The following is a 23,016-nucleotide window of genomic DNA, read 5'->3' as shown; positions in this document are numbered from 1 at the left end:
CGGACTTAACAACAGCCTTAATGAAATATTCACCCTCGATCCCGGACTCACAATAACCAAGCACTGATGAACAAGAATAAGAACTTTGAATAACAGAGAAAATAATAGTACATTACCTTGGTATGCGTATTATAGCGTCTTTAGTGAATAATCAGACTCCCCTTTATATAGTAGAGGAGTTTTACCCTAGTACAATTCTATAAAAGGTAAAAATCTTCTGTTTAACTCATCACGGGTTCTCTGTCGATATGTGCCGAGATTCACGTCGTGATATCCGACCGGTCGCGGATATCACGGCCTTCTGTTGGTCGTGCTCGATCGTCTGGCAATGCTCTCCGAGGCCTTTGGGGTTCGAACCGGACCTGGGAGCCATGGCCCCGATATGTTCCGAGGGCAGGCATTTTACTCGGACCCAGGATCGAGGGCTCCTTGCCTCGATTCCGGTTCCTTGCCTCTACATTTCTTGCTCCTTTTACTTCATCGGAAACCGAAGCATCCCATGGGTTTGGTTTTATCCGTATACAACTACTTTGGCTTACAACTGGAACGACTTCAAGTCTCCCATATCAAATTATCTGATTAGGCATTAACAATGTGTATGTTTATCTTTTTCAATGAATACAACCCATTAAAGTTATGATATTCGTCGCCCATTTGTTTTATATTTTGGATTTTTTTCGATAATTCCAGTTAGAGGTGTTCATGGTTCGGTTTGGATCGGTTTTTCCCTAAAAAGAAACCAAATCAAGTAAGTCGGTTTTTCAAATATTAGAACCAAACCAAACCAATTAAGTCGGTTTTTTCTCGATTCAGTTTATGTCGGTTTTTCGATTTTTTCGGTTATTTGTCGGTTTTTTCTTAAATATAAGACATACACTACCAAACACATATTTCGGCGACCACATTTTTCAACGTAACACTATCAAATCAATTGCCCTTTGAGAAATCTATTATTTACCAAGATATATTGATGATAATTGAATCAAATAGTGATGAATAACTGAAGGACTCAACTAAAAATATATTATTTTTAACACGAAATGGATTCTTACACTTAACAAAAGAAAACTACCAATCAAACTAGAATGTAAAGGTAAAGAACTATACTAAAATTGCAAACTATTAACATTTACCATTAAATTTTTGAAACTTTGTATAAAATAATACATATATATAGGTATAATAATAAATTTGAAATAGCTACTCCTATAGTCGGTTTGGTTCGGGGTTTTTTCAGTTTTTTCAGATTAAAACCAAAACCAAACCAAATTTGATCGGTTTTTAAAATTCAAAACCAAAACCAAACCAAACCAAAAAGTATCGGTTTTTTTGGTCGGTTTGGTTTGGTTTTCGGTTTGGTTCGATTTTTCGGGTTTTTATGAACACCCATAATTCCAGTCCATAATTATTGGTTGTCTTTAGTTTTTTTTTTTGTCTTCACAATTAATTTACTCTTATAAGTATCTTCATTTTTTATGAATTTTAATCAATTTATTTACACTATTAAAAAAGCACCAAGTCCAAACACGATGTTGATAGACTTTTAAAAAAATGAATTTTTATTCTTCCTTTATTGAATTAGCAATAATTAATAAACTAATAAATGGTTCAACAAAAAAAATATTTAATAAACAATTAGAATTTATTTTAGTTTCTACTCAAAGAATATGTTTCTCTTCATCAAATTTTTCGCATAATATTACAAATTATACTCGACAATTATAAAAAATTAAGATATAACGGAGAATAGAGAAGGGAGAGATAAAGATAGAGAGAGAAAAAAATTATAGCAATTGTAGACCGCCCAAAGAATACAATAAGATACATTTTCTAAATAGGGTCAATATTCACAATTTTCAGAAATGTATACTATATTATCTAATAATATTTAACTAAATTATAGCTACTGACTTATTAGAAGCCTCCGAACTATAGCTATTTCTATAAGTTCCTCTAAATAAATTGTACTTAACAATTTTTTTCTTAATTAAGTCGCCGAATCTGGTAGTTGTAGCTCAAGAGTTCGGTCGTGAGATCCTCAATAAAGCCCAAAACAGAGACATTTTGGCGCGAACACCAATTCCAAGCCCTTTTAACATTTGAAAATACACCAAAAAAACATCTCAATACCCCGCCATTACATTACAGTGAAAAGGAGAAAGATAGAACAAAGCAAAAAAGCCCTAAAACCTCCAAATCCAATTTCAACTAAAATTCCCAAAAAAATCACATCAACAGATCATCAATCAAATGGGTAAGAACGATACACAGAACCAGCTGACAGCAGCTAAGAGGGCATACAAGAGCGCGAAAGCAGAAGGGAACCGTTCAGAGGAGGCGAAATGGGCAAATGTGATTGGCGATATCCTCAAGAACCGAGGAGAGTACATAGAGGCGCTTCGTTGGCTTCGAATCGACTATGAAATCTCCCTAAAGTACTTGTCCGAAAGGCAGCTTCTTCCGTCCTGTCAATCGCTCGGGGAAGTCTATCTCCGCATTCAGGACTACAAACATGCCCTCACTTTTCAGGTAAAAACAAGGACTAACTAAAAGACAAGTTTGAATTATATATATTGACAGTATAAGAATTTTAACAGTGTAGTTTAGCTGGTTGTAGCAAGTTTACTAGCATATATTTTAGTTTACCTAATTTATTGAGGAAATGGTTGAACTGTCACAAAGGCGGTACTAGGATTTCAAGCTTATGGGTTCAAGATTTAGTTTTTTAAGTTACTTGGTTCTAAGTTAATAATTTGTACATATTCAATGAATTTCTTAAGATAAATACAAGGCATGGACCAAAGTTATTGGTTTCAGCCGAATCCATAACCAGTGGCGGAGGCAGGATCTCCACGAAGGGTGTTCAAAAAATTTTTTTGTAGCTAGTGGGAATTGAACTTGTGACGTTATGAATGTTTTGAACCCCCTTGACCACTAAACTACACTTTTGGGTTGTGTTAAGGGGGTTCAAAACTTAATATATAGAGATAAAAACCATATTTTGCCTTATATATACAGTGTAATTTTTCGGCGAAGGGGGTTCGGGTGAACCCCTTGCGCCCCCCTAAATCCGCCCCTGCCCATAACACACTAGCTCCGCCCCTAGTTGAACATAACCCTTTATAGTTGAAATAAAAGCAAATGGCCATGCACATATCTTAAGTTTTATTTTCAAATATATTATGTGTAAAAATAAAGATCTCCTGGGAAATTTGATAGCATACAACAACAAAACTATGCCTCAATCCCAAACAAGTTGGGTTCGGCTTTATGAATCCTCACTTCTCCAGTTACGCTCAATTCATGTCTTGGGAGACTTGATATAAAACTAAAAAATATTGCAAAGGGCCACAAAACCAATTGACCCACATAGACAATTACCTGTAGTTGAATTTGGAATGAGCTGATTGTGCAAGTATTTTAACAGCGCATAAAGTTAAACTTTAAACTAATTAGAAAGCAATGTATTTTTTTATTAGAAAACAGCACCAAGCTTGATTATCCACCTAGAAGTCTAATTGTTTGCTTTGGGGACTCCTACTAATCAGAAACAAATGTATCAGCTGCAAGCCACAAATCATAAATGATTATTTCTCTAGACGAGTTGATAAACACAATTCAAAGCTGAGAATAAAGGCCATAGATACTGAGACCCAAGCTAAAGGTGAAGGTTGCATAGTTGGTTTTAGGTTTAAATCCTATGTGTTTCGGTCCAACTTTTATGTTACTATATTCATGAGCGGTAGAGCGTGTCAGTTTGCATCAATATCTATTGAAAAGAAAAAAGTTGTGAAATTTGCTTTAGTTTTATTGTGCATGGGAACTTCTCTAGCTCTTGAATGTAAAAGTTGCATCATATGTGGTGCATTATGCTTTAATGATTTGTACATTTGCAACATTATAGTTTGTATTGCTAATGACGTTTCAGTGGGCTTAAGCTCTAATATGTTTTTTTCTTCCTATTTTATATAATTGGTTATTGAGCTAAGGATTATTTTCTTGTTTCCTGAATATTGAGTGATTGGTGATATCAAGGAGTTTGAATTTTAGAATAACTATCTACAGGAACAATATGTTAGCCATATGAAAGACATATGATTAGTGCTGATTAGTTATATAATGTTCTTTTCTCTTTGATTCGATGCCTTATAAAGTTTAACTTTAGTTTTAAAATCTGAAATTTCTAGCATTTACGAATGGGGTATTATTACTTTTAGCCCGCACCAGAAACTATTTACATTCGGAAGCTGAAAAAGTGTATAAAATTTGCATAATTTTTGTATATAACACACAGAATGTATATATAGACAAAAAATATACATTTTTTCGGCTATTATTTTGAGAGCGGCAATACAGTGTCATTTTCCCTTTACGAATCCTGATTGCCTGTTACTCTATGCCTGGCATATTTTAGGATTTCAAGATGCTAGTGGAATTGTTTGAATCGTTTTCATTATAATCTGGCAACATTGTCACCTCCTTAGGCATCCAATTTTATTCTCATGATATGCTCATGGTGCTCTGGTCGTGCTTTTGGGTTGCTGGACTGATTTCTCTCCCCGTCTATTTGATATATTCATATTTGGTGAACCCCTTATGCGCACTCTCATAGTTCTGTTGTTTGGATGGAAAATTCCAGACCTAACACGTTTCATGAGAAAGATAAGTCTAGACTGAAATTAGCTCGTCCTGATTGAGTATTGTACTTGTACTGAAATTATCAAACTAAACTAATTGATGTTACAACTATTTATATATATATATTTTCCTAGAAAAGGAAACGTCTAATTTTTTTCTTCTAATCTTGACCTTTTACCCCCTTTTCTTTTAAGAAAAATCTTTTTTTGGTTTTATATTACCAGTGACATAAATGATAAAACATTATCTTTCCAACAGTTTTGGTGTTTGCAGTGCAAATGTTTCATTTGTTGGTCATCAATACTTGTGGTTTGTATTTTACAGAAAAAGCATTTAGAACTTGCCAAGGATGAAAATGACCTTGTTGAGCAGCAAAGAGCCAGCACTCAACTAGGAAGAACATATCATGAAATTTTTCTGAAGTCGGAGGATGACCATGACTCAGTTCGAAACGCTAGAAAGTATTTCAAATTGGCACTGGCTCTTGCTAAAACACTCAAGAAGAATTTACGATCCAACAAACATTCTTTTGTTAAGGAATACATTGATGCCTACAACAACATTGGTATGCTTGAAGTTGATCTTGATAACTTGGAGGAAGCTGAAAAAGTTCTCAGTGAAGGATTAGAAATCTGTGATGAAGAAGAAGTAAGTGAGGATGATGACGGGCGCAGCAGGCTCCATCATAACCTTGGAAACGTGTACACTGAGCTAAGAAAATGGAATAAAGCACGAGAACATATTGAGAAAGATATTCTTATTTGTCATAGGATAGGCCACTGTCAAGGGGAGGCAAAGGGATATATAAATCTTGGGGAGTTGCATTACAGGGTTCAAAAGTATGATGAGGCCATGAAATGTTATGAATGGGCTCTAAGGCTGGCCAAGTCCATGGAAGATGAAGATGCTTTGATTAGTCAAGCCAATCAAAACATTGAAATAGTGAAAGAAGCATGCAGGGTAATGGATGAGATAAAAAAAGAAGAACAAAATCTCAAAAAGCTTGCTAGGGAAATAGAAATAGCTAGAGGAACAGAGGGTGAGAGGAAGTGCCTGCTGCAACAAAATTCATCCCTTGATTGTCTAATTGAGAAATCAGGCGCAATCTTTGCATGGCTAAAAGTAAGTACGTATTTCTCTTTATGCGTTCTTGCTTTATTCCAAAACTACCAGTTAGCTTGCTAACATACTTCCATGATTTGTTTTCATCATCCATATCATGCTTTTAAACCTGGCTCTGTCTCTGCAACAAATATGGGGTCTTTTGCATGACGAGCTTGTGTCAATCTGTACCTCCTCTACTCCATTAATCCTTTTTTCGCACGGATATCCAGATGCTCAATCAATTTCTAAGGGATATTAGTCAGTGGCAGCCATTTCAATTTCTTTTTCTTTATTTTTTTTTTTGGCCGAAAGGAGCTGATTTAAACTCCAAATTCCTAAGCAGTAACTTTTTATCTGTCTCAACAGATTGCGGTTGTATTCAGGAATTGAGGTTTGATGTGGAAGCACCATTTATGTTGTTGCTGACTCTTTTTGTGAACCTCAGAGTAAAATTTTTAAATTATTTTGTAATGGTTTAAAAATAAATTGGTGTCCACATGGTTTAAAGCCTGGAGCTAAGAGTTCCTACACATGCACCGAACCCTTATACCTCTTTTCTAGTGCTATTTTTGTTTTTCTTTTTATTTTATAATTTGAGTGGGTGGGGTTAATAAAAGGAGCCTCTTGATGATAGAACTGCAACAGCAATAGCTTTTTCTCTTCTGTGTGGTTGTCTGATTCATCTAACAATTGGGAGTTGTGTAATTTGGTACCTTGATTCTTTTGGTTAGCATCATACATATGCCAAAAAGAAGAAGCAAATAGCAAGTGAGCTCTGTGACAAAGAGAAATTAAGTGACTCATTTCTAGCCATTGGAGAATCATACCAGAAGCTTAGGGAGTTTGACAAAGCTCTTAAATGGTACAACAAGAGCTTGGACACATACAGAGCAATTGGAAATTTGGAGGTAATCTCGTCATGCTTAACATCGTATCCACACACTCACATTCATTGTTATTGATGAAAGGCGCCTGAGGTACTATGACTGTATTGGGCTGTGTGCACTTAGGACTTGTTGGAAACTGGATATCTGCACAAATTGACCAATTTATATCTCTCTTTGGATATTCGTAATCTCTTCTTTAACAACATTTATATTGATTTCAGGGACAAGCACTAGCAAAGATCAATATTGGGAACATACTGGATTCTAATGGTAATTGGGGAGGTGCTTTGGCGGCTTTTGAAGAGGGTTACAGGTACTTATCTTTATTGTTACTATCACAATTTTATGCTAAATGAGTGGTATCCAGCATACAAGTCAAATGTGCTTGGCTGCAAGAGTATAGATGCCCGACTGGAACTAAATCTCTCATGTGGGGTTCTATGTTGTCTAAAGCTTGATAATTCGTGTTGTCAATGTACTTCCTCAGTAAAATCTCTCTCTCCCTCTCGTGCACTTCTTTCGTGTATCAACATGGACACACAACGAAAATGGTGCAACCATGAAGTAGCTCTTATATTCTGTTCATTAATTTCTTACTCCATTGTCCCAATGAGAATATCCGACTTCCCTTTTCAACGCGTCTCCCAATAGTGTCTTAAATAGAAATCTCTTTCCTCTGCTATAAATTCCTTTGTTAATATATTACTTCTTCAAAAGTTATGTGCACTTTTTTCATCCCTAAAAGATCTTAAACCTTTAGCCCCACTTCCTTTTTAAACTACCATTTAATTTTATGAAGATATGGCCTAGGGCCTTAACCTCAAAACTAGCTCATGAGGGGAGGATTAACCAAGTCCATATAAGCAGACCTCAACCCACTCCCTCAAGCAATGTGGGACTTGACACTCCCGCACACGCCCAAGAGTGGAACTGGAGTGTGGATAACATTAACACGGGGGCTCAATATTGCATAACACAACAATCAGGATCGATGGGTCTGGCTTTGATGCCATACGAAGATATGTCCCTTAGGCCTAACTCAACCCCGAAAGCTAGCTCATGATGGGAGAATTGCCCGAGTCCATATAAGGAGACCACAACCCATTCCCCCAACCAATATGGGACTTCACAAATTTCAACTCTATTCTTAATATCTCAAACTACAACAACAACAATAACAATATACTCAGTGAAATCTCACAAGTGAGGTCTAGCGAGGGACAATATGTTGGTGTGTTAAAATTTCTATGGACAATATGTCTTTTCCTTGTTCTCCATTTCTGTTTGCTGACTTGATGGCATACAAGCAGCTTGTCTTGAGAACAGACAAAACGAAAAGATGTAAGAGGAAAGCTAAGGATTCTTGAACAAAAATGTTTAGCAACATAATTTATCATTATTGGTCCTTTTGTTATCTACCAACCATATTATCATTTTGCAGGATTGCTATTCAGGCAAAAAAGCCCTCAATTCAGTTGTCTGCTCTAGAAAATATGCACTATAGCCAGATGATCAGGTTCGATAATGTGGAAGAGGCCAGGTAAAATGCTTTTACTTACGAAGTCCTTGGATTTTGGTCCATCCTTAATATGTTACTGAAAGTAAATATCCAGATGTTTTTTTGTCTTGCGCATAGTCTTTATGTTGAATATCAGGGGTTTGTATAGATATTGCTTTGTCAGTAATAAGGATGAAACAGTACAGGAGGCTGCAGTCGTCAATTGACAAATTGAAGAAGTCAAAAGTTGGAGATCTTGAAGCACAATATGTTGCAGGGGACTGCTGTTCTGAAAGTGAAACAGAAGTTGGCAGCCAATCACCAATCACGTCATATGATAGCATATCACCAAAGACTGCTAAATTGGGTTTCAAGATATCAAAATCTCAGGGCAGCAAAGATGAACTCAACGAGGATATGCCTTTGATATCGCTAGTCCGTCCCAAAAGAAATCTAGCTAAGCTGAAGTTAGCTCATGTAGAAACAACTATTGCATCTACTGAGCTACCCAATTTTTCGTCCCCGAGCATGTCGAGGCCTGCTGGTAGTCAAGCAGTTGGTCGTAAGCGTGTCCGTCTTGTTCTTTCTGATGATGAAGGCGACAATGAAGATGTATACAGCTCCAGCAGGATAATTTCTACTCCTCTTGAGGGTGAAATGGGTGATTGCTCAAGAAGAACCTCCCACAAGTGTTCTGTAGAAAATGTTGCTACTTCTGATCAGTGTGAGTTAGTCTGCAGATAACAGTAAGCTTATTTCATGAAAGAAATAGAACACTGACCACTGACCAGTATTTGGGTAAATTTGCAGTTAAAGACGCAAACTATCGGTGTAGTCCATCTCATGGATTGAAGGTATTCCAATTGTTGAACAGAATTTGAAGAGATTTTCCTTTTGAAAAATTTGATTACCTATTATTAAAAAGAAAGTTGATTGCTAAGATCCCTATCCTTGTCTGGCAGGATGTTTCACCAATTGGGTCACGATGTGTTGTCAGTGCTTGTACCCCTGTCAACCTTGAAGAAAGTACTTGCTCCGACAAATCTAGGACTCCTGAGTTAGGTTCACGGGATGACAAGGATTTCACATATTCAAGCACAAAAAACTCTGCTCAAAAGTTTAGCTTTGGAGGTTGTGACAGAAAATTGGATGCAGATGTTTCTGGCAATGACATTTCCGATCTCACTCTGCATGCCTGTAGTGAACACTGTGTGAGTGTAAATTAAGCCTCAAGTTACGGGCTACTTGTGTTAATGCAAGAAGTTAAATCCAAGGTCAATTGATATGTTTCTGTTTTCACCAAGAATTAGTAATAAGTTAAACTTTTTATCCATAATATACAATAAGATAAACTGGCCATTGACCCATCACGTGTACATCGTTGGATCTTTTTGGTTCGTTATAGGCTATGTTGCTCTGACTCTCCGAAAATATCCCCTCATACGTGTCGGATCCTCCAAAAGTATTGTATTTTTGGAGGATCCGACACAGTTGCGGCAACATTTTGGAGAGTCCGCGCAACATAGGTTATAGGAGACATTGCCAAGCATTATTATCTTCACTGTAATACTGTTATTACACTGCAGTATTGACAATATCTCTTGCTTGATGTGTTAATTGCAGCAACATATCCTCTTCAGAATTGGCAACAATGTTGTACATGTAAAATGGGGTTCAGGTAATGCTGGAATGTTGCTCAACTTAGAGCAGATGAAGGTTGAGGTAGCATGCTTGTACTATTTACAGCTCCCAGCTGAGGAGAGATCTAAAGGTAGGCATTAAATTTCAGTTGTCACCTTCTCAAATTGTTGTTTTTATTACTTTTAACGAGGCATTAACCATTATTCAACTATTCATTAAAGGACAAAAAGACATAGCCAGTGCGACTCATGAATGTTATGGTGCTTTGCAGATCTGAGCATTTTGATTACAACTTTAAGGCACCCAAAAATTGTTATTATGTTGAGCTTTATTATTGTTTTTACCACTACTGCTGCAGCTGCTCCGGTTATCATTAAGAGAACTACTATTATTTTCTAAAATGCAACAGAGCAGCAAAGAAGCAGGATTGCGATATACTTTGTTATCAAAAAAGTTTTGGCAAAGGTTGATAATGTGTTACAGAAAGAGCTGTTCTTTTTTTCTTCTGTTACGATTCCACAAAAAGATATTTTGTATCTTTTTTAAAATAAATGTGTTCATATAAAAATACCGTGAAATGCAGACATTCTCTAGATAGGTTTGTTATTTAATTGTCTTGGCATCATATGTCAATCGGCTGATACGTTAGTTCCTTTATAGGCCTAGTGCCAGTCATCCAACATATGATGCATGATGGAAGAGTTATAGAATCACTGGAAGCTGTTAGTATCTTAAATGATAATATGGCTGGAAAGGCGTGCATTGACGTTTCAATTGATGGTATGTTTCTTCCAATTTGTTCATTACTCATATCTTTATATAATCATGTCTCTTATTTTGGTTTTATGTGTATCTTATTTGCTACTTTTCAAATCATTAGTAGCTTCCTCCTTGTCCACGGAGTGAACTCTTAATGTGTTTCTAATTCCCTAAAGATGTGAATGCAAAAGTGCTTGAGGATAAAAAATGATTTTATAGATGAAATTTGGGGAAAGTTGTGAAGAAGCGGTATTTCTAGTCAAGAATTGAGGGAGAACACGAATGGGGGAAATAACTGATGATCTTATTCGAGAAGACTTATTTGTCTAGCTGATGGTGAAATTTGTTTTGGGGGGGGGGGGGGGGGGGAGATCACCCTGGATCTATCAGGAATTTTTTTCATGTCACCTTGGTTAGAAAAGCTACTTGTTGACTATTTTCAGATTTTGAAATATGCAAAGCCATGACATTTACAATTATATCCCCCATATTATAAAGCTTCAACTTTGTCATCAGCAGTATGGGTTCCAAAACATCTCATGAAACTGTATATTGATTGCTGCGAGGAGCTGTCTCAGCCACCGATCTTGAAGGTTCTTAAGATGCTGTACAATCAAGAGGTAAGATAAAATTTTCATTACATTTCCTACAATATCTTAGCATTTATTCAACACGCGAGGTGGTGGAGGGTCATTTTGTGGAGGGGTACTTGATCTTGTTTGGTTGGAATGGAACCTTGTTTATTGGTTTGGCTGGACAAAATTTGAGGTATCATATTTCTCTCTCCCACTCAGTCAAACACGAACTGACACACATATTGCAGTTTTCTTCTGCTAATAAATGGGATACTCAATATTGTTCAAGTGATAAACTGCTATTGATGTTTTAGTTGTTTCAATCTCCCAGACTATTTGTTAATGTCTTAAAGTGAGGGACTGCATGTGGTTTTTTGGAAGGAGACGTAAAAGCAATTTTAGCAATCATATTTAAAATAGAGTAAGAAAAAGGATGTGTTTGCAAAGCCCCTTAATTGTTAGTCTGATTGCTTCTTTTAATATATGTTTATCAGGTGTCGGAGGATGAAATCGTGGTGTCTGACTGTGAACTGCAAGATATATCAGTGGCACCATTAATCAATGCCCTATATGTACACAAAACTTTTGCTGTCTTAGACCTTTCTCACAATCTGTTAGGTAACAATCATGTGGTCAATATCATTCTTCATATTGCTTCCAGAAATGTGCACATTCCAACTTGCTTTTTACGTTATCAAATAGCTTGATTCTTAGCCATTAACTTTTCATTTATGTGAAATATTAGTTAACCTTTTTGCTATTCCTTTTTCTAATCTTGGCAATGTACCAGGAAATGGAACAATGGAGAAGCTTAAGAGAGTATTCACCTCATCAGGGCAAAATTATGGTGGTTTGACCTTGGATTTGCACTGCAATCGACTTGGTTCAACTGCTTTGTTCCAGGTTTACTAAATAATTCTTAGAACTTTGCAATATGACTTTTCTTTGCCTCTTCCTTGATGAACAATGTACTCATGAATTGTGCACAGCATAGCCATGTCCATGCTGGAAATATCATGCTTTGAGGGCAGTGGTTAATGTAGCATTTGCTGGTTATTCAAGTCTAGAAATATATGGCATCTTCTGTAGCTTGAAATACTAACTTCCAACTCCATGAACATATCAGAAGAGTTTGACATTTTAAAGCTCGCCTACTTCTAGGCAAACTTCCAACAAGCATTTTTCTTACATGTTACATAGATTAGGATAATGTGTTAATCACATAATAAGCTGATTAAAGGAGGGTATAATTTCTCTACTTTTTCGTACAATCAATAAGAGGATTTTGTTTTCTGTTGTTTTATTTTATGCTGTTCCATATCAGAAACTTTCGTCTGATATTGGTTCAGATCCAAATAAAGTACTGTAGTGTTCATATGGAATAAAAAATATCCTAAAGATTCTAACTTCTTTCAGTTGTTACTTCTTGAAATTTGTTTTCTGAGGAAACAGCATAGTGCATACAGTTTGTTGGCTCCTTGATACTCGATAAAATAAAATGGAAGGAAATGCTAAATCTAAGCTAAATCCGACAAAATCAAAACTGATTCCTACAAAATAAGGGAACTAAGTTATATACAAATACCAATTAGGAGTCTTTTTATCCGCATTCCTTCTCATATTCCACGAAGCTTGAAACTCAGGTTCTCCATTGCTTCGTGCAACAACTGATTGCTTCTTACTTCTTTATGGTGCACGATTTCACCTACTTATTAACAGTAATATCCAGAAGTTGGTTTCCTATCTATTAGTGATCTAGCCAGTCATCATTTGAGAAAATCTCTATGATTCTATTGGTTCCCCTTTTCTGGAGTCATCTTCAGCTAACAATATTTTTACGTTGCATCTTGATGTTCTTCATCAATTGACTAATCACAGGATTTGGTTTCCTTTCCTTGTGCAATAGGAGTATGAAGATCATTAATTAAATAATTTATTTGTAGCGGCACAAGAATATGTGTTACTTTGATATCCTCCCTCGTAGTTAACTCTGGATCTTGTCATGGCAAGGCTGAGGATATGTGTATTGTATCGATTTAGGATCCTTCTGATGTCTTGAGCAGACTTTAGGTTCCTTGTTCTGTTCCTTAGGACTGGGAGTAGTAAGAGAGGCTACTGTGCACAGTTTGAGACGTGGTTTGATCCTCAGACGTATAGAGTTATTGGGATGGTGCGGTCACAAGAGTGATGGGAATCCAAAATTTGATATTTTTCTAGGCACAATGACTTCTCTCCATGAATGAGTTTTGAGATTAAATTACATTCTTAATGAATGTTAAAACCATGATTTGCAGGTATTTTGTGCGTAAGGAGAGTATTATTTGTACTTTTGTAGTCCTTTTGGAGGGGAAATAATCCAGGAAAAGACATTTGACTGATGTTGGGTTGAATTTACTTCCTTAATGAGGGTGAACATGAGAATAGCAAAATATCTGAGTGCCTTTAGAGTATTATTAGTAATGACTCGAATTTGGGAATATTAGAGAACACCTGGCCTGGTGAACCAAATCTCTAGTTTCTTGAGGGATTTATTGATTTGGTAAATTGCTCTTAAGATAGCGTCCCCTGATAACTGCTTTGGAACATTACTAGTTCGTGACTGATCGAGCTACCTCGGGAAGGTGTTTATTTTCTTTGCAGTTATTCCATTCTGGTATCTGCACTAAAACTTTGATGAACCATTCCACTTTCCAGAAGATAATTGCCAAGATTTAAAATTGAAATATTCTTCGCCGTTTATCTGTTATTGAGACATGACATTTAACATGAAATTGATCCTGAACCATTTATAGAATTTCAGAATATGGATACAGACTCTGAATTATCTCTCATGAGAAACTCCTAGGTAGTAGAAGTATGGTCTTTTATTCCTCAAATGGCAGAAAAAATATGTGATGCTGATAATGTTTGTTCTGTAGATAGATTTGGAACTCAGGTAGGGTACTTCTGCTTTATCAATAGTTATGAACCTCAGTTAACTTAATAGTATCCTGAGTGAGACATAGTAAAGTTACTCATGATTTTAGTTCATCAACATACCACGGTTTTGTGATCTTTTCTCTTGTTTGCAGTCGAGCTAATGAAATACAAAACCTTCTGAGTTGTTCCAGTAGAAAGTCCTATCTGATTGTACTAATTTACAGATTTGTGAATGCCATGTTCTATACGCCCGATTGGAAGTGCTCAACATATCTGGGAACCGTCTAACTGATGCATGTGCATCATATCTTTCAACTATCTTGCAGAATTGCAAAGGTATGTAGTTTCTCGCTCTTTTATATTTAAAAAAATTCAAGCTATCTTTTAGTTGCTTTTCATGAAGTGAGTATGCTATAGCTTCCCATTCTGCATGAATTGGATGTAGTACTTGGTTAGCTTAAAGCTGGCAAGATATCGAGTAGGCTCGTTATTTAGCGGCTCATGACAGGCTCTTCCAGTTGCAATGTTCTTCAACTTATTCTCACATAGCTCTTCTTCTGCAGCTCTTTATAGTTTAAACATTGAGCAATGTTCAATCACATCCAGAACTATTCAAAAGGTTGCTGACTCACTGACTTCTGGATCAGCGCTTACACATCTTTCTTTAGGTACTTATAATTGACTATCTGAATGATAGTTTTCAAGAATATTTCCTTTTCGATGCATTATTTATTTGTCTCAATCTTTCATTGTATAGGACACAACCACCCAATAGCTGCAAATGCCGTGATAAATCTTTTGGCTACACTTACCAACTTAAAGAGGCAAGTCCTTGAACTTCCTTGAATTGTTTTCTCCTCTTTTTACGTGGTAAAAGTTCTAGATTGGTCCCCAGTATTTCGAAGTGCATGATCTAGCATTTCCTGTTGTAGTTTTCAAGAGCTTAGTTTAAAGGGAATAAAGCTAAGCAAGCCTGTAATAGAGAGTCTTTGCCAACTTGTCAAGAGCTCTAGCTTGTCTGGTTTACTGCTTGGAAGCACTAGTATAGGACCGGTAAGCAGCTTATCCTCTTTCTTCCTTTTTTCTATTTAAAATATTTATGTGGTGTTTAATTAAAATGAAGGGGAGCCTTGGAACAATGATGAAATTGTCTCTATGTGATCTATAGTCACGGGTTCAGTCGTGGAATCCGCCACTGATGCTTGTGTTACGGTAGGCTGTTTACATAACATCCCTTGGGGTGCGGCCATTCCCCCAACAACGCGTGATCGCAGGATGCCTCGTGCACCAAGCTGTCTTTTTTTCTTTAATTAAAATTGAATTGATAACACTGGGATATCTCTGCAGGATGGAATGTTAAAATTGATGCAGTCATTGTCCATAGAAAGTCAAGAACTGAAGCTTGACGTATCATCTTGTGGTTTGACACCTAACTGCATTGTCAAATTAAATGCAGAAATTTCTGTATTTAATAGCATAGTTGAGCTTGACCTTGGGGGTAATCAGCTCAAGCAAGAGGTCTGTCTCTCTTTCTCTTTAATATTTGTTACATAATGAATGTAGACATAAATGTAAACATACACTCATGTCATGTGCATAGCTAGCAGAATTATAGGGATTCACAACAAATTTGTAGGATTTCCTTTTTTATTCTTTCTATAGTTAGTGTTCTATGTACTTGTATATATACTTGTTACTTCCTGAAATAATATATAGAGAGATTGCTCCATTGTCTCTATACTTTAGATGGTATCAGAGCAGAGGCATTTGATTCACCGGTGTTGGTTCAGAAAGTTCGCCGAAAGTCGACTTGGTAAGTGACAGAATTGGTCTATTACCAGGGAGGTAGAAGGGACTTGGGATTTCAACCACACAGCTAACATGGGGAGGACCACGTCACCCTGATCTACTATACTTCATAATATGACGGCTGGCAGGGAAGCGCGTGAATCTCACGCGCCAGTAAATAATTTCGGGTAACATCTGTGTAAGCGGCGTGTGGAGGCACGTGTATCGTCGAAATCAGTTCGAGGTTTTATTTCTGACGTCGCCTCGACATTTCTGGTTAGAATTTTGTGGGCTCTTGTTCATAGATGTCGGTTGGGTAGATTTCAAAGCATTCCAGGTTTTGTCAACTTTGTTTTCTTTTGTCAAAATCATTTTTTGACTTTCCATTTGCTGATTTGGTGTCTGATTACTGTTGAGGACTCCATATTCTTGGTAATTTTCTCCTTTGTGAATCTTTGGCTTGTTGAGCTTTATTCAAGTGAAAAGTATTTTGGTGATCGGATTAGACGAGAGATTCTGTTACTTGATCTTTTGGGAGATATGTTGGGGTCTTTTCATTGAAATTTTGCTGGTTCATTTCCATTATTTTGATCCTTTGAGTGTTCTAATTAAGTATTTCTTGGTGGAACTTTTCGATTATATCAGTTAGAAATCCTCTGATTTATTGGGTAAACTTTTGATTCTATAATGCGTGGGTAACTTTATTTGTGTAAAGTTCTGGTCGTGGTTAGATTTGTTTAAGTTCCCTTTTTGTTTACTGATTTTGTGGACTATCATTATTGGTGTGGCAGCTTGGGTTTTGCTGGTTTCTGTTTGAATAGTTAAAGAAAAAAGGGAAAAAAGAATGACGACTAATATGGCTACATCTTCTAGTCCAACAATCTTGGTTTCAGATGAGTTTATGGAATTCCTTCAATGTCAGAAATCAATTAAGTAATCTTCTTCTTTTGCTGAGTCAGATAAAACATGTTTTATCACCTCTTCAAATAAATGGATGGTAGATTCAGGTGGCACAAATAACATGACAGGTAATCCAAATTGTGAGTCATGTCAATTTGCAAAACGCTATCGCATCTCGTTAGGCTCAAGGGTTAATAAGCGAATTGCGTCAGTTTTTGAGTTAGTTCGTTCTGATGTTTGGGGACCATGTGTTGTTTTCAAAACTGGGCATAAGTATTTTGTCACTTTTGTAGGTAATTTTTCTCGAATGACATAGATTTAGTTTATGAAGAGCCGTTCTGAAGTGTTTACTCACTATTCAGCCTTCTATGCTGAAGTCAAAACCCAATTCAATGATTTGGTGAGTATTTTAAGAAGTATAACGCTAAAGAATATATGTCAGAGTTATTTTGGTCCTACATGAGACAACATGGTATATTACATTAGTCTTCTAGATACTTATTCTCAAAATGGAGTTGCTGAGGGGAAGAATATGCATCTTCTTGAGACAGTTCGGGCGCTTTTGTTCCAAATGAAGGTTCCTAAACAGTTCTGGGCTGATGCTATCTATACGACTTGTTTTCTGATAAATCGCATGCCATCTACTGTGCTTGGTAGTATTGTACCTTACAATGTTCTTTTCCCAAACAAGTCATTATTTTCGGTGGAACCTAATGTGTCTGGATGCACATGTTATGTTCGAGATGTTCGACCATCTATTCCCAAGTTGGATTCCAAGGCATTGAAGTGTATATTCCTTGGCTATTCTCACCTTCAGAAGGGGTCTCAGTGTTATTCCACTAAACTTGGCAAATATCTGGTGTCAACTGGTGTGATATTTTCAAAGGCTACTCCATTCTTCTATGCACCTCCCATTTATACTAGGGAGGAAGATGAGTGGCTAGTATATCAAGTTACCCGTGCTTTGACACAACAACCAGATGATCTTCCTCTATCTCCTGGTTCTTCTATTGAGCATCAATCGATTATTGTGCCTTCAACACCTGCTCCAATTGCGTTAGCATGACCGCTTATTGTTCAAGTTTACTCTTGGAGGCGAGAGACAAATGGCACATGTCCTGCAACAGTTACTTCGTCATTAGGTTCTCCTCTAGAAAACCTTGACCTTTCTATTGCTCTTCGCAAAGGTACACGTACTTGCAAATCCACATATTCTATTGCTAACTTTGTTTCCTATGACCATTTATCCTCTACGTCTAGACTAGATCTATGATTGCTTCTCTAGACTCCATCTCGGTACTCGCAGTGAAGGAGGCTTTTAATCATCCTAGATGGTTTGATGCAATGCATGAGGAAATACATGCCTTAGATGATAACCACATGTGGAGTTTGGTGGATTTACCAGAGGGAAAGAAACCAGTGGGATGTAAGTGGGTCTTCACCGTTAGAGTTAGTCCAGATGGTTCCGTAACAAGACTTAAGGTTAGGCTTGTGGCTAAAGGATATGCTTAAACTTATGGGGTAGATTATTCCGACATCTTCTCCCCAGTTGCCAAACTCACTTCTGTCTGCTTATTTGCTAAACTCACATCTTCTCCCTAGTTGGATATCAAGAATGCTTTCCTTCATGGTGATCTTCAGGATGAAGTGTATATGGAGCGGCCACCCAGTTTTGTTGCTCAGGGGTAGTATGAGAAAGTCTGTCATTTAAAAAAATCCTTGTATGACTTGGAACAGAGTCCTTGACCTTGGTTTGGCAAGTTCAGTGAGGTAGTTCAAGAGTATGGGCTGAAAATGGGCAAGTATGATCAACCAGTCTTCCATTGGCAATCAGCAGTTGGCACTATTCTCCTTGTTGTATATGTTAATGACATTGTTATCACAGGAAGTGACTATGCTGGGATCTCTTCCCTCAAGTGTTTCTTCCTTACTAGGTTTCATACAAATGACTTGGGCATGTTGAAAGGCTTCTTGGGAGTAGAAGTAAATAGGAGCAAGAAGGGAATTCTTTTGTCTCAGAGAATGTAAATTTATGACTTGCTCGCAGAAATTGGAAAGTTGGTAGCTAAACCCTACAATACTCTAATGGTTCTTGATATGCATTTTTGAAAAATGATAGTGATCCTTTTGATGACCCGGAGAGATACAGGAGGTTAGTTGAAAAATTAAACTGCTTCATTGTGACTCGTCCAGATATTGCTTTTGCGGTAAGCGTTGTTAGCCAGTTTATGCCCGCACAAATGGTCAAATATTAGGCAGCTTTGGGACAAATTTTATGTTACTTGAAAGGAGCTCCTGGACTTGGCATATTATATAGCAATCACGGCAATACTCATGTTGAGTGTTTTGCAGATGCTGACTAGGCTGGATCCAAAATTGATAGAAGATCTACTACAAGCTATTGTGTCTTTGTTGGAGGGAACCTAGTATCATGAAGGATTAACAAGCAAAATGTTGTATCTCCTTCCCGTGCAGAATCCGAGTACAGAGCTATGTCACAATCCACATGTGAGATTATGTGGATATATCATCTTTTGACTGAAATTGGGTTGGAGCATCCAATACCAGCAAAACTCTGGTTTGACAATCAAGCTGCCCTCTCTATTGCGTCAAATCCGGTGTATCATGAATAATCTTTAAGAACGACAACAGCTGATAAAAGTTCTTTCACATGGTTATTAATTAATGTTTTAATAATAAAATATTGTGGTTAGTTCAAAGGGTGGCTGGAGAAGACCAGAATAGTGAACAACGATGCCATAATTTTGTTCTGAAAGAAGCGTGGGACTTCTAAAACAGTCACCAAAAAGAGAGATCAGTAAATTATAAAAGAAGGAAAACCATTGGTTGGGAAAGCAGTATAAGGCCGCCTGTTAGTAGAGAAACTACTTAGGTCCCTATGTACAAGAGGCTCCTTATACGATAGTTTATGCTATCAGAAATAAGGAAAGTTTTGACTACCTAAAATAAGGAGAATTATCTAATTACTTAGTCAGTGATATCCTAATTATGCTAGAACTAGAAGTAAATGCTATACTAACAACCTTAAAACATAGAATAAATCTATAATCTCCCAACATACAGCTGGATTAGTTCTCTTGACTTCTGATAATATGCATGTTTTGGAAGTTTTATGCTCCTTTCAGCCTACCCAGTATGGAAGAATTCCCAACATATATTTAGATCAGTTTATCTGGATACTCTACTTCAATACTTTGAATTTTTCTAATTGAAAATCTAAAAGCTGAAGTATGAATGCAGGGTGGCAGGGCATTGGCAGCAGCATTGAGTAATTCCCGGTGTTGTTTAAGAGTTCTGCTATTGCAGAAATGTCAACTGGGACTTCTTGGCGTTCTTTGTATACTCAAGGGACTATCAGAGAACTATAATCTGGAAGAGCTTAACTTGGCCGAAAATGCAGATCGAGAAGAACTTCATGCTTTGCCACATGATCCATGCTCTCTTAATAAATGCTCAAATGTCTTCCAAACAGATGCTAACCTTTTAGACCATATGGCCGAGGCATCTGCAGCTAATGCTAAAGAAGGTTGTCAAGAAGAGTTATGTACAATTAATACAGATGATAATCTGCTCGAAGCTCCAGATAGTGAAGATGAGCAAGTCGAGGTGGATGCTATAGAGCGAGCTACGAATCAGAGTAGTAGCGGCACTTCTTTAAAGAACCATTCTGACATAGAATCTGAGTTCATTCAAGAACTTTCAGCTGCTATTCAAATGGCAAAGCATTTGCAACTGTTAGATCTTAGTAATAATGGGTTCACGAAAGAGCTAGCTGAAAGCTTGTATGCTGTGTGGGCATCTAGTTCGAGAAGTGGTTCATCTCAGGGGCACATTGAGGATAATACAATCCATTTGTCAGTGGAGGGACTAAAGTGTTGCCATCTGAGGCCTTGCTGCAGAAGAATTTAAGTTATTTGCAAGACTATATTAACTCAGAGACCTCCTGTTTGTTACACTACAATGTACAAAATTGTGATATTACCTTAGACATCAGTGAACTGAAGCCTCTAAGATATATAGTACTAATTATTACTTGTACTTATTAGTTAATCTAGCTTATGAAGTGTATATAGCATTGAGATAATACAATCCATCTGTCAGTGGAGGGTCTTGACCTTGCTTTATGAAATACTAGCAGATAAAGTCGTTGTTTTCCATCTTATAAATATAGCTAAACATTAGATAAAGAGCTTGAGTAGCATTTTTGTGCTCTCGGTGTTTAGGGAAAAAAAACATAGTTCTTGATGAATTGTTTTGTTTTATCATTGTCAATTTATGAAAAGTAATCATCAGAAATGAGAAGAGCTTTGGAGTAACGGTAATAGTTGTCTTCGTATGACTTAAAAGTTATGAGTTTAAATTGTGGAATTAGACATTGATGCTTGCATTAGGGTACATAGTCTATATTACAGTCCCTCGGAGTACATCATTCCCCAATCTTTGCATGAACATGGAATGCTTCTTGCACCGGAGTGTTCTTTTAATTGTTTGAAATGAAACTTCTTTAATAATCTGGTTGAACCCTCTAAAATCAGTTAGGCAAAATTTTTTTGACCAAAAGGTTGGAGATCTGTTGGCTTGCATTAACTCAGGTGGACAGCGATCCATTTAACCTGCCCATAGACTCCTCGGACAAATATAAGCCCACGAGCTCTGTAAATGTGGGGAAAGTGCACAAATAGCTAATTCTGGGACCCCTAATTAAGACATCATTTAAATTTAAAAATTTTCCTAAGTTTAGCCACTTTAAAATCAACTTCTGATACAAGAGATTGAAGTTAAAAAAAGGAAACTTACACAAATGTCCCAAATAAATCTCAACTTACCAACCTCTAGCCATTAGTCATAGACTTACCAAAACTAGCCAACAAAAATTGAAAAACCAAATAATAGGGTTCTTTCTCTCAAAGAATCACATGCAAAAATCACCTTCCATATTTTTAAGCGTGATTAGCAACATTAGATACAAGACGGAAAGGAAATTTCATGGACGGGGTAGCAAATAAGGTGATGAAATACAAAAATCTAAACAAAAAAGGAACCTTTTCGATGGGTATAGTTGAAATTCATTGAAAATATATAGATAAGTCAATATACAAAATTTGAGGAAGATTGGAGGTGATTTGGACTGGTTTTGTATCAAAATTCATAATTAAATCGAGTTCAAAAAAGTCTTATGCGACACATGTATCAAACATGTATCACGCATGTATCTCACACACAGGTATACATGGATATACACGTGATACACAGTTGATACAAATATGATACATATGTGATACACAAATGATACACAGTGTGATACACATATCATTTTTTTTCATGTTCAGCTTTTACTTCGAATTTTCAATTCAAACCACCTCAAAACTTCACCAAATCCTCCCAAAACTGAGATTCAAGCTCCTTAAGTTGTGCCCAATCTATTCTAATAGCACCCACTCAAAACAAAGCAATTGGCGTGCCAGAATTTGATAGTTATTTTCGAGCTGAATTATCAAACTCAGTAGACGTGGAGACGCGCGAGAGGCTACTAAAGGAAGCTATTAATGAAGTGAAGATCAATAACTGTATACTAGCTAGTAAACAACTAGAGAAAATAAAGAGACTGATAAATGTTAAGGGATGGAAAATTCAGAGATTAGATGCAACAGAAGTTTTTAGGAGGAAACAGAGAAATGCAGAGGAAGAAGCAGAGGAAATTTGGAAGAATATGGTGATGGGACAGAGCATAAAGATTGTGGGTAAATTTTTATGCGAAATAATAGGAGCAAAATGGTTTACAGAAATGATGTGACAGCCATTAAGAGAGCAACAGCGTCGGCCATAGCTCAATATTATTTTTTTGTTACAAATAGTTAATTGGCTAATTTGGCTAATATTAGTAATATTTTATCAATTGGCCAATTTTTGTAATTAGCTACTTATAAATGGACATAACTGATAATTTCCCTTAAAAGAAATCCGGGTCTGAAGTTACAAACTTCAGATATACGGGCCAAAGCCAAACTTTAGACAATTTGGAAGCAACCAAAGTTTGAAAATTTTATCTGAAATTCGTATCTTTGAAGTTTGAACTAGCAAGCATAACAAACTTTAAATAAAAGATCGTTGCTTCTCTCCTATGTATAAACATGACCAAGCATACTCCAGAGTCCAGACTTTATTTCATCTACTAAGAATGATCGACTAACATTAGTAGATTAATCAACAACATAAACTCTAGTAAACAAAATGAAGTTTCAAATTCAAAACATAAGTACATATAACAATCCAACTAGACAAGTAT

General features: G+C 36.6%; 1 protein-coding gene across 2 annotated transcripts; it reads left to right on the top strand.

Annotated features, from left to right (window-relative positions):
* The first annotated feature begins 2,010 nt into the window (after positions 1-2,010).
* Positions 2,011-20,798, top strand: LOC109240006 (protein TONSOKU). Of its 2 annotated transcripts, none has more exons than XM_019406627.1 (19): positions 2,011-2,529; positions 4,963-5,760; positions 6,474-6,650; positions 6,851-6,942; positions 8,071-8,169; positions 8,334-8,851; positions 8,938-8,981; positions 9,090-9,338; positions 9,751-9,898; positions 10,429-10,548; positions 11,047-11,147; positions 11,597-11,720; positions 11,893-12,005; positions 14,246-14,357; positions 14,585-14,689; positions 14,779-14,845; positions 14,954-15,074; positions 15,369-15,539; positions 19,971-20,798. In XM_019406627.1, exons 1-19 carry the CDS (start codon positions 2,251-2,253, stop codon positions 20,637-20,639), a joined length of 4,107 nt encoding a protein of 1,368 aa, XP_019262172.1. In that variant the 5' UTR covers positions 2,011-2,250; the 3' UTR covers positions 20,640-20,798. The 2 variants fall into 2 exon arrangements, with proteins under 2 accessions (XP_019262172.1, XP_019262171.1); XM_019406626.1 differs by having other exon boundaries at positions 11,044-11,147.
* The last annotated feature ends 2,218 nt before the right edge of the window (positions 20,799-23,016 follow it).

This window comes from Nicotiana attenuata, unplaced genomic scaffold, assembly GCF_001879085.1.
Source record: "Nicotiana attenuata strain UT unplaced genomic scaffold, NIATTr2, whole genome shotgun sequence".
NCBI lineage: Eukaryota > Viridiplantae > Streptophyta > Magnoliopsida > Solanales > Solanaceae > Nicotiana > Nicotiana attenuata.
Note: the sequence above shows the minus strand (reverse complement) of the source record. Positions and strands in the feature narration are given on the sequence as shown.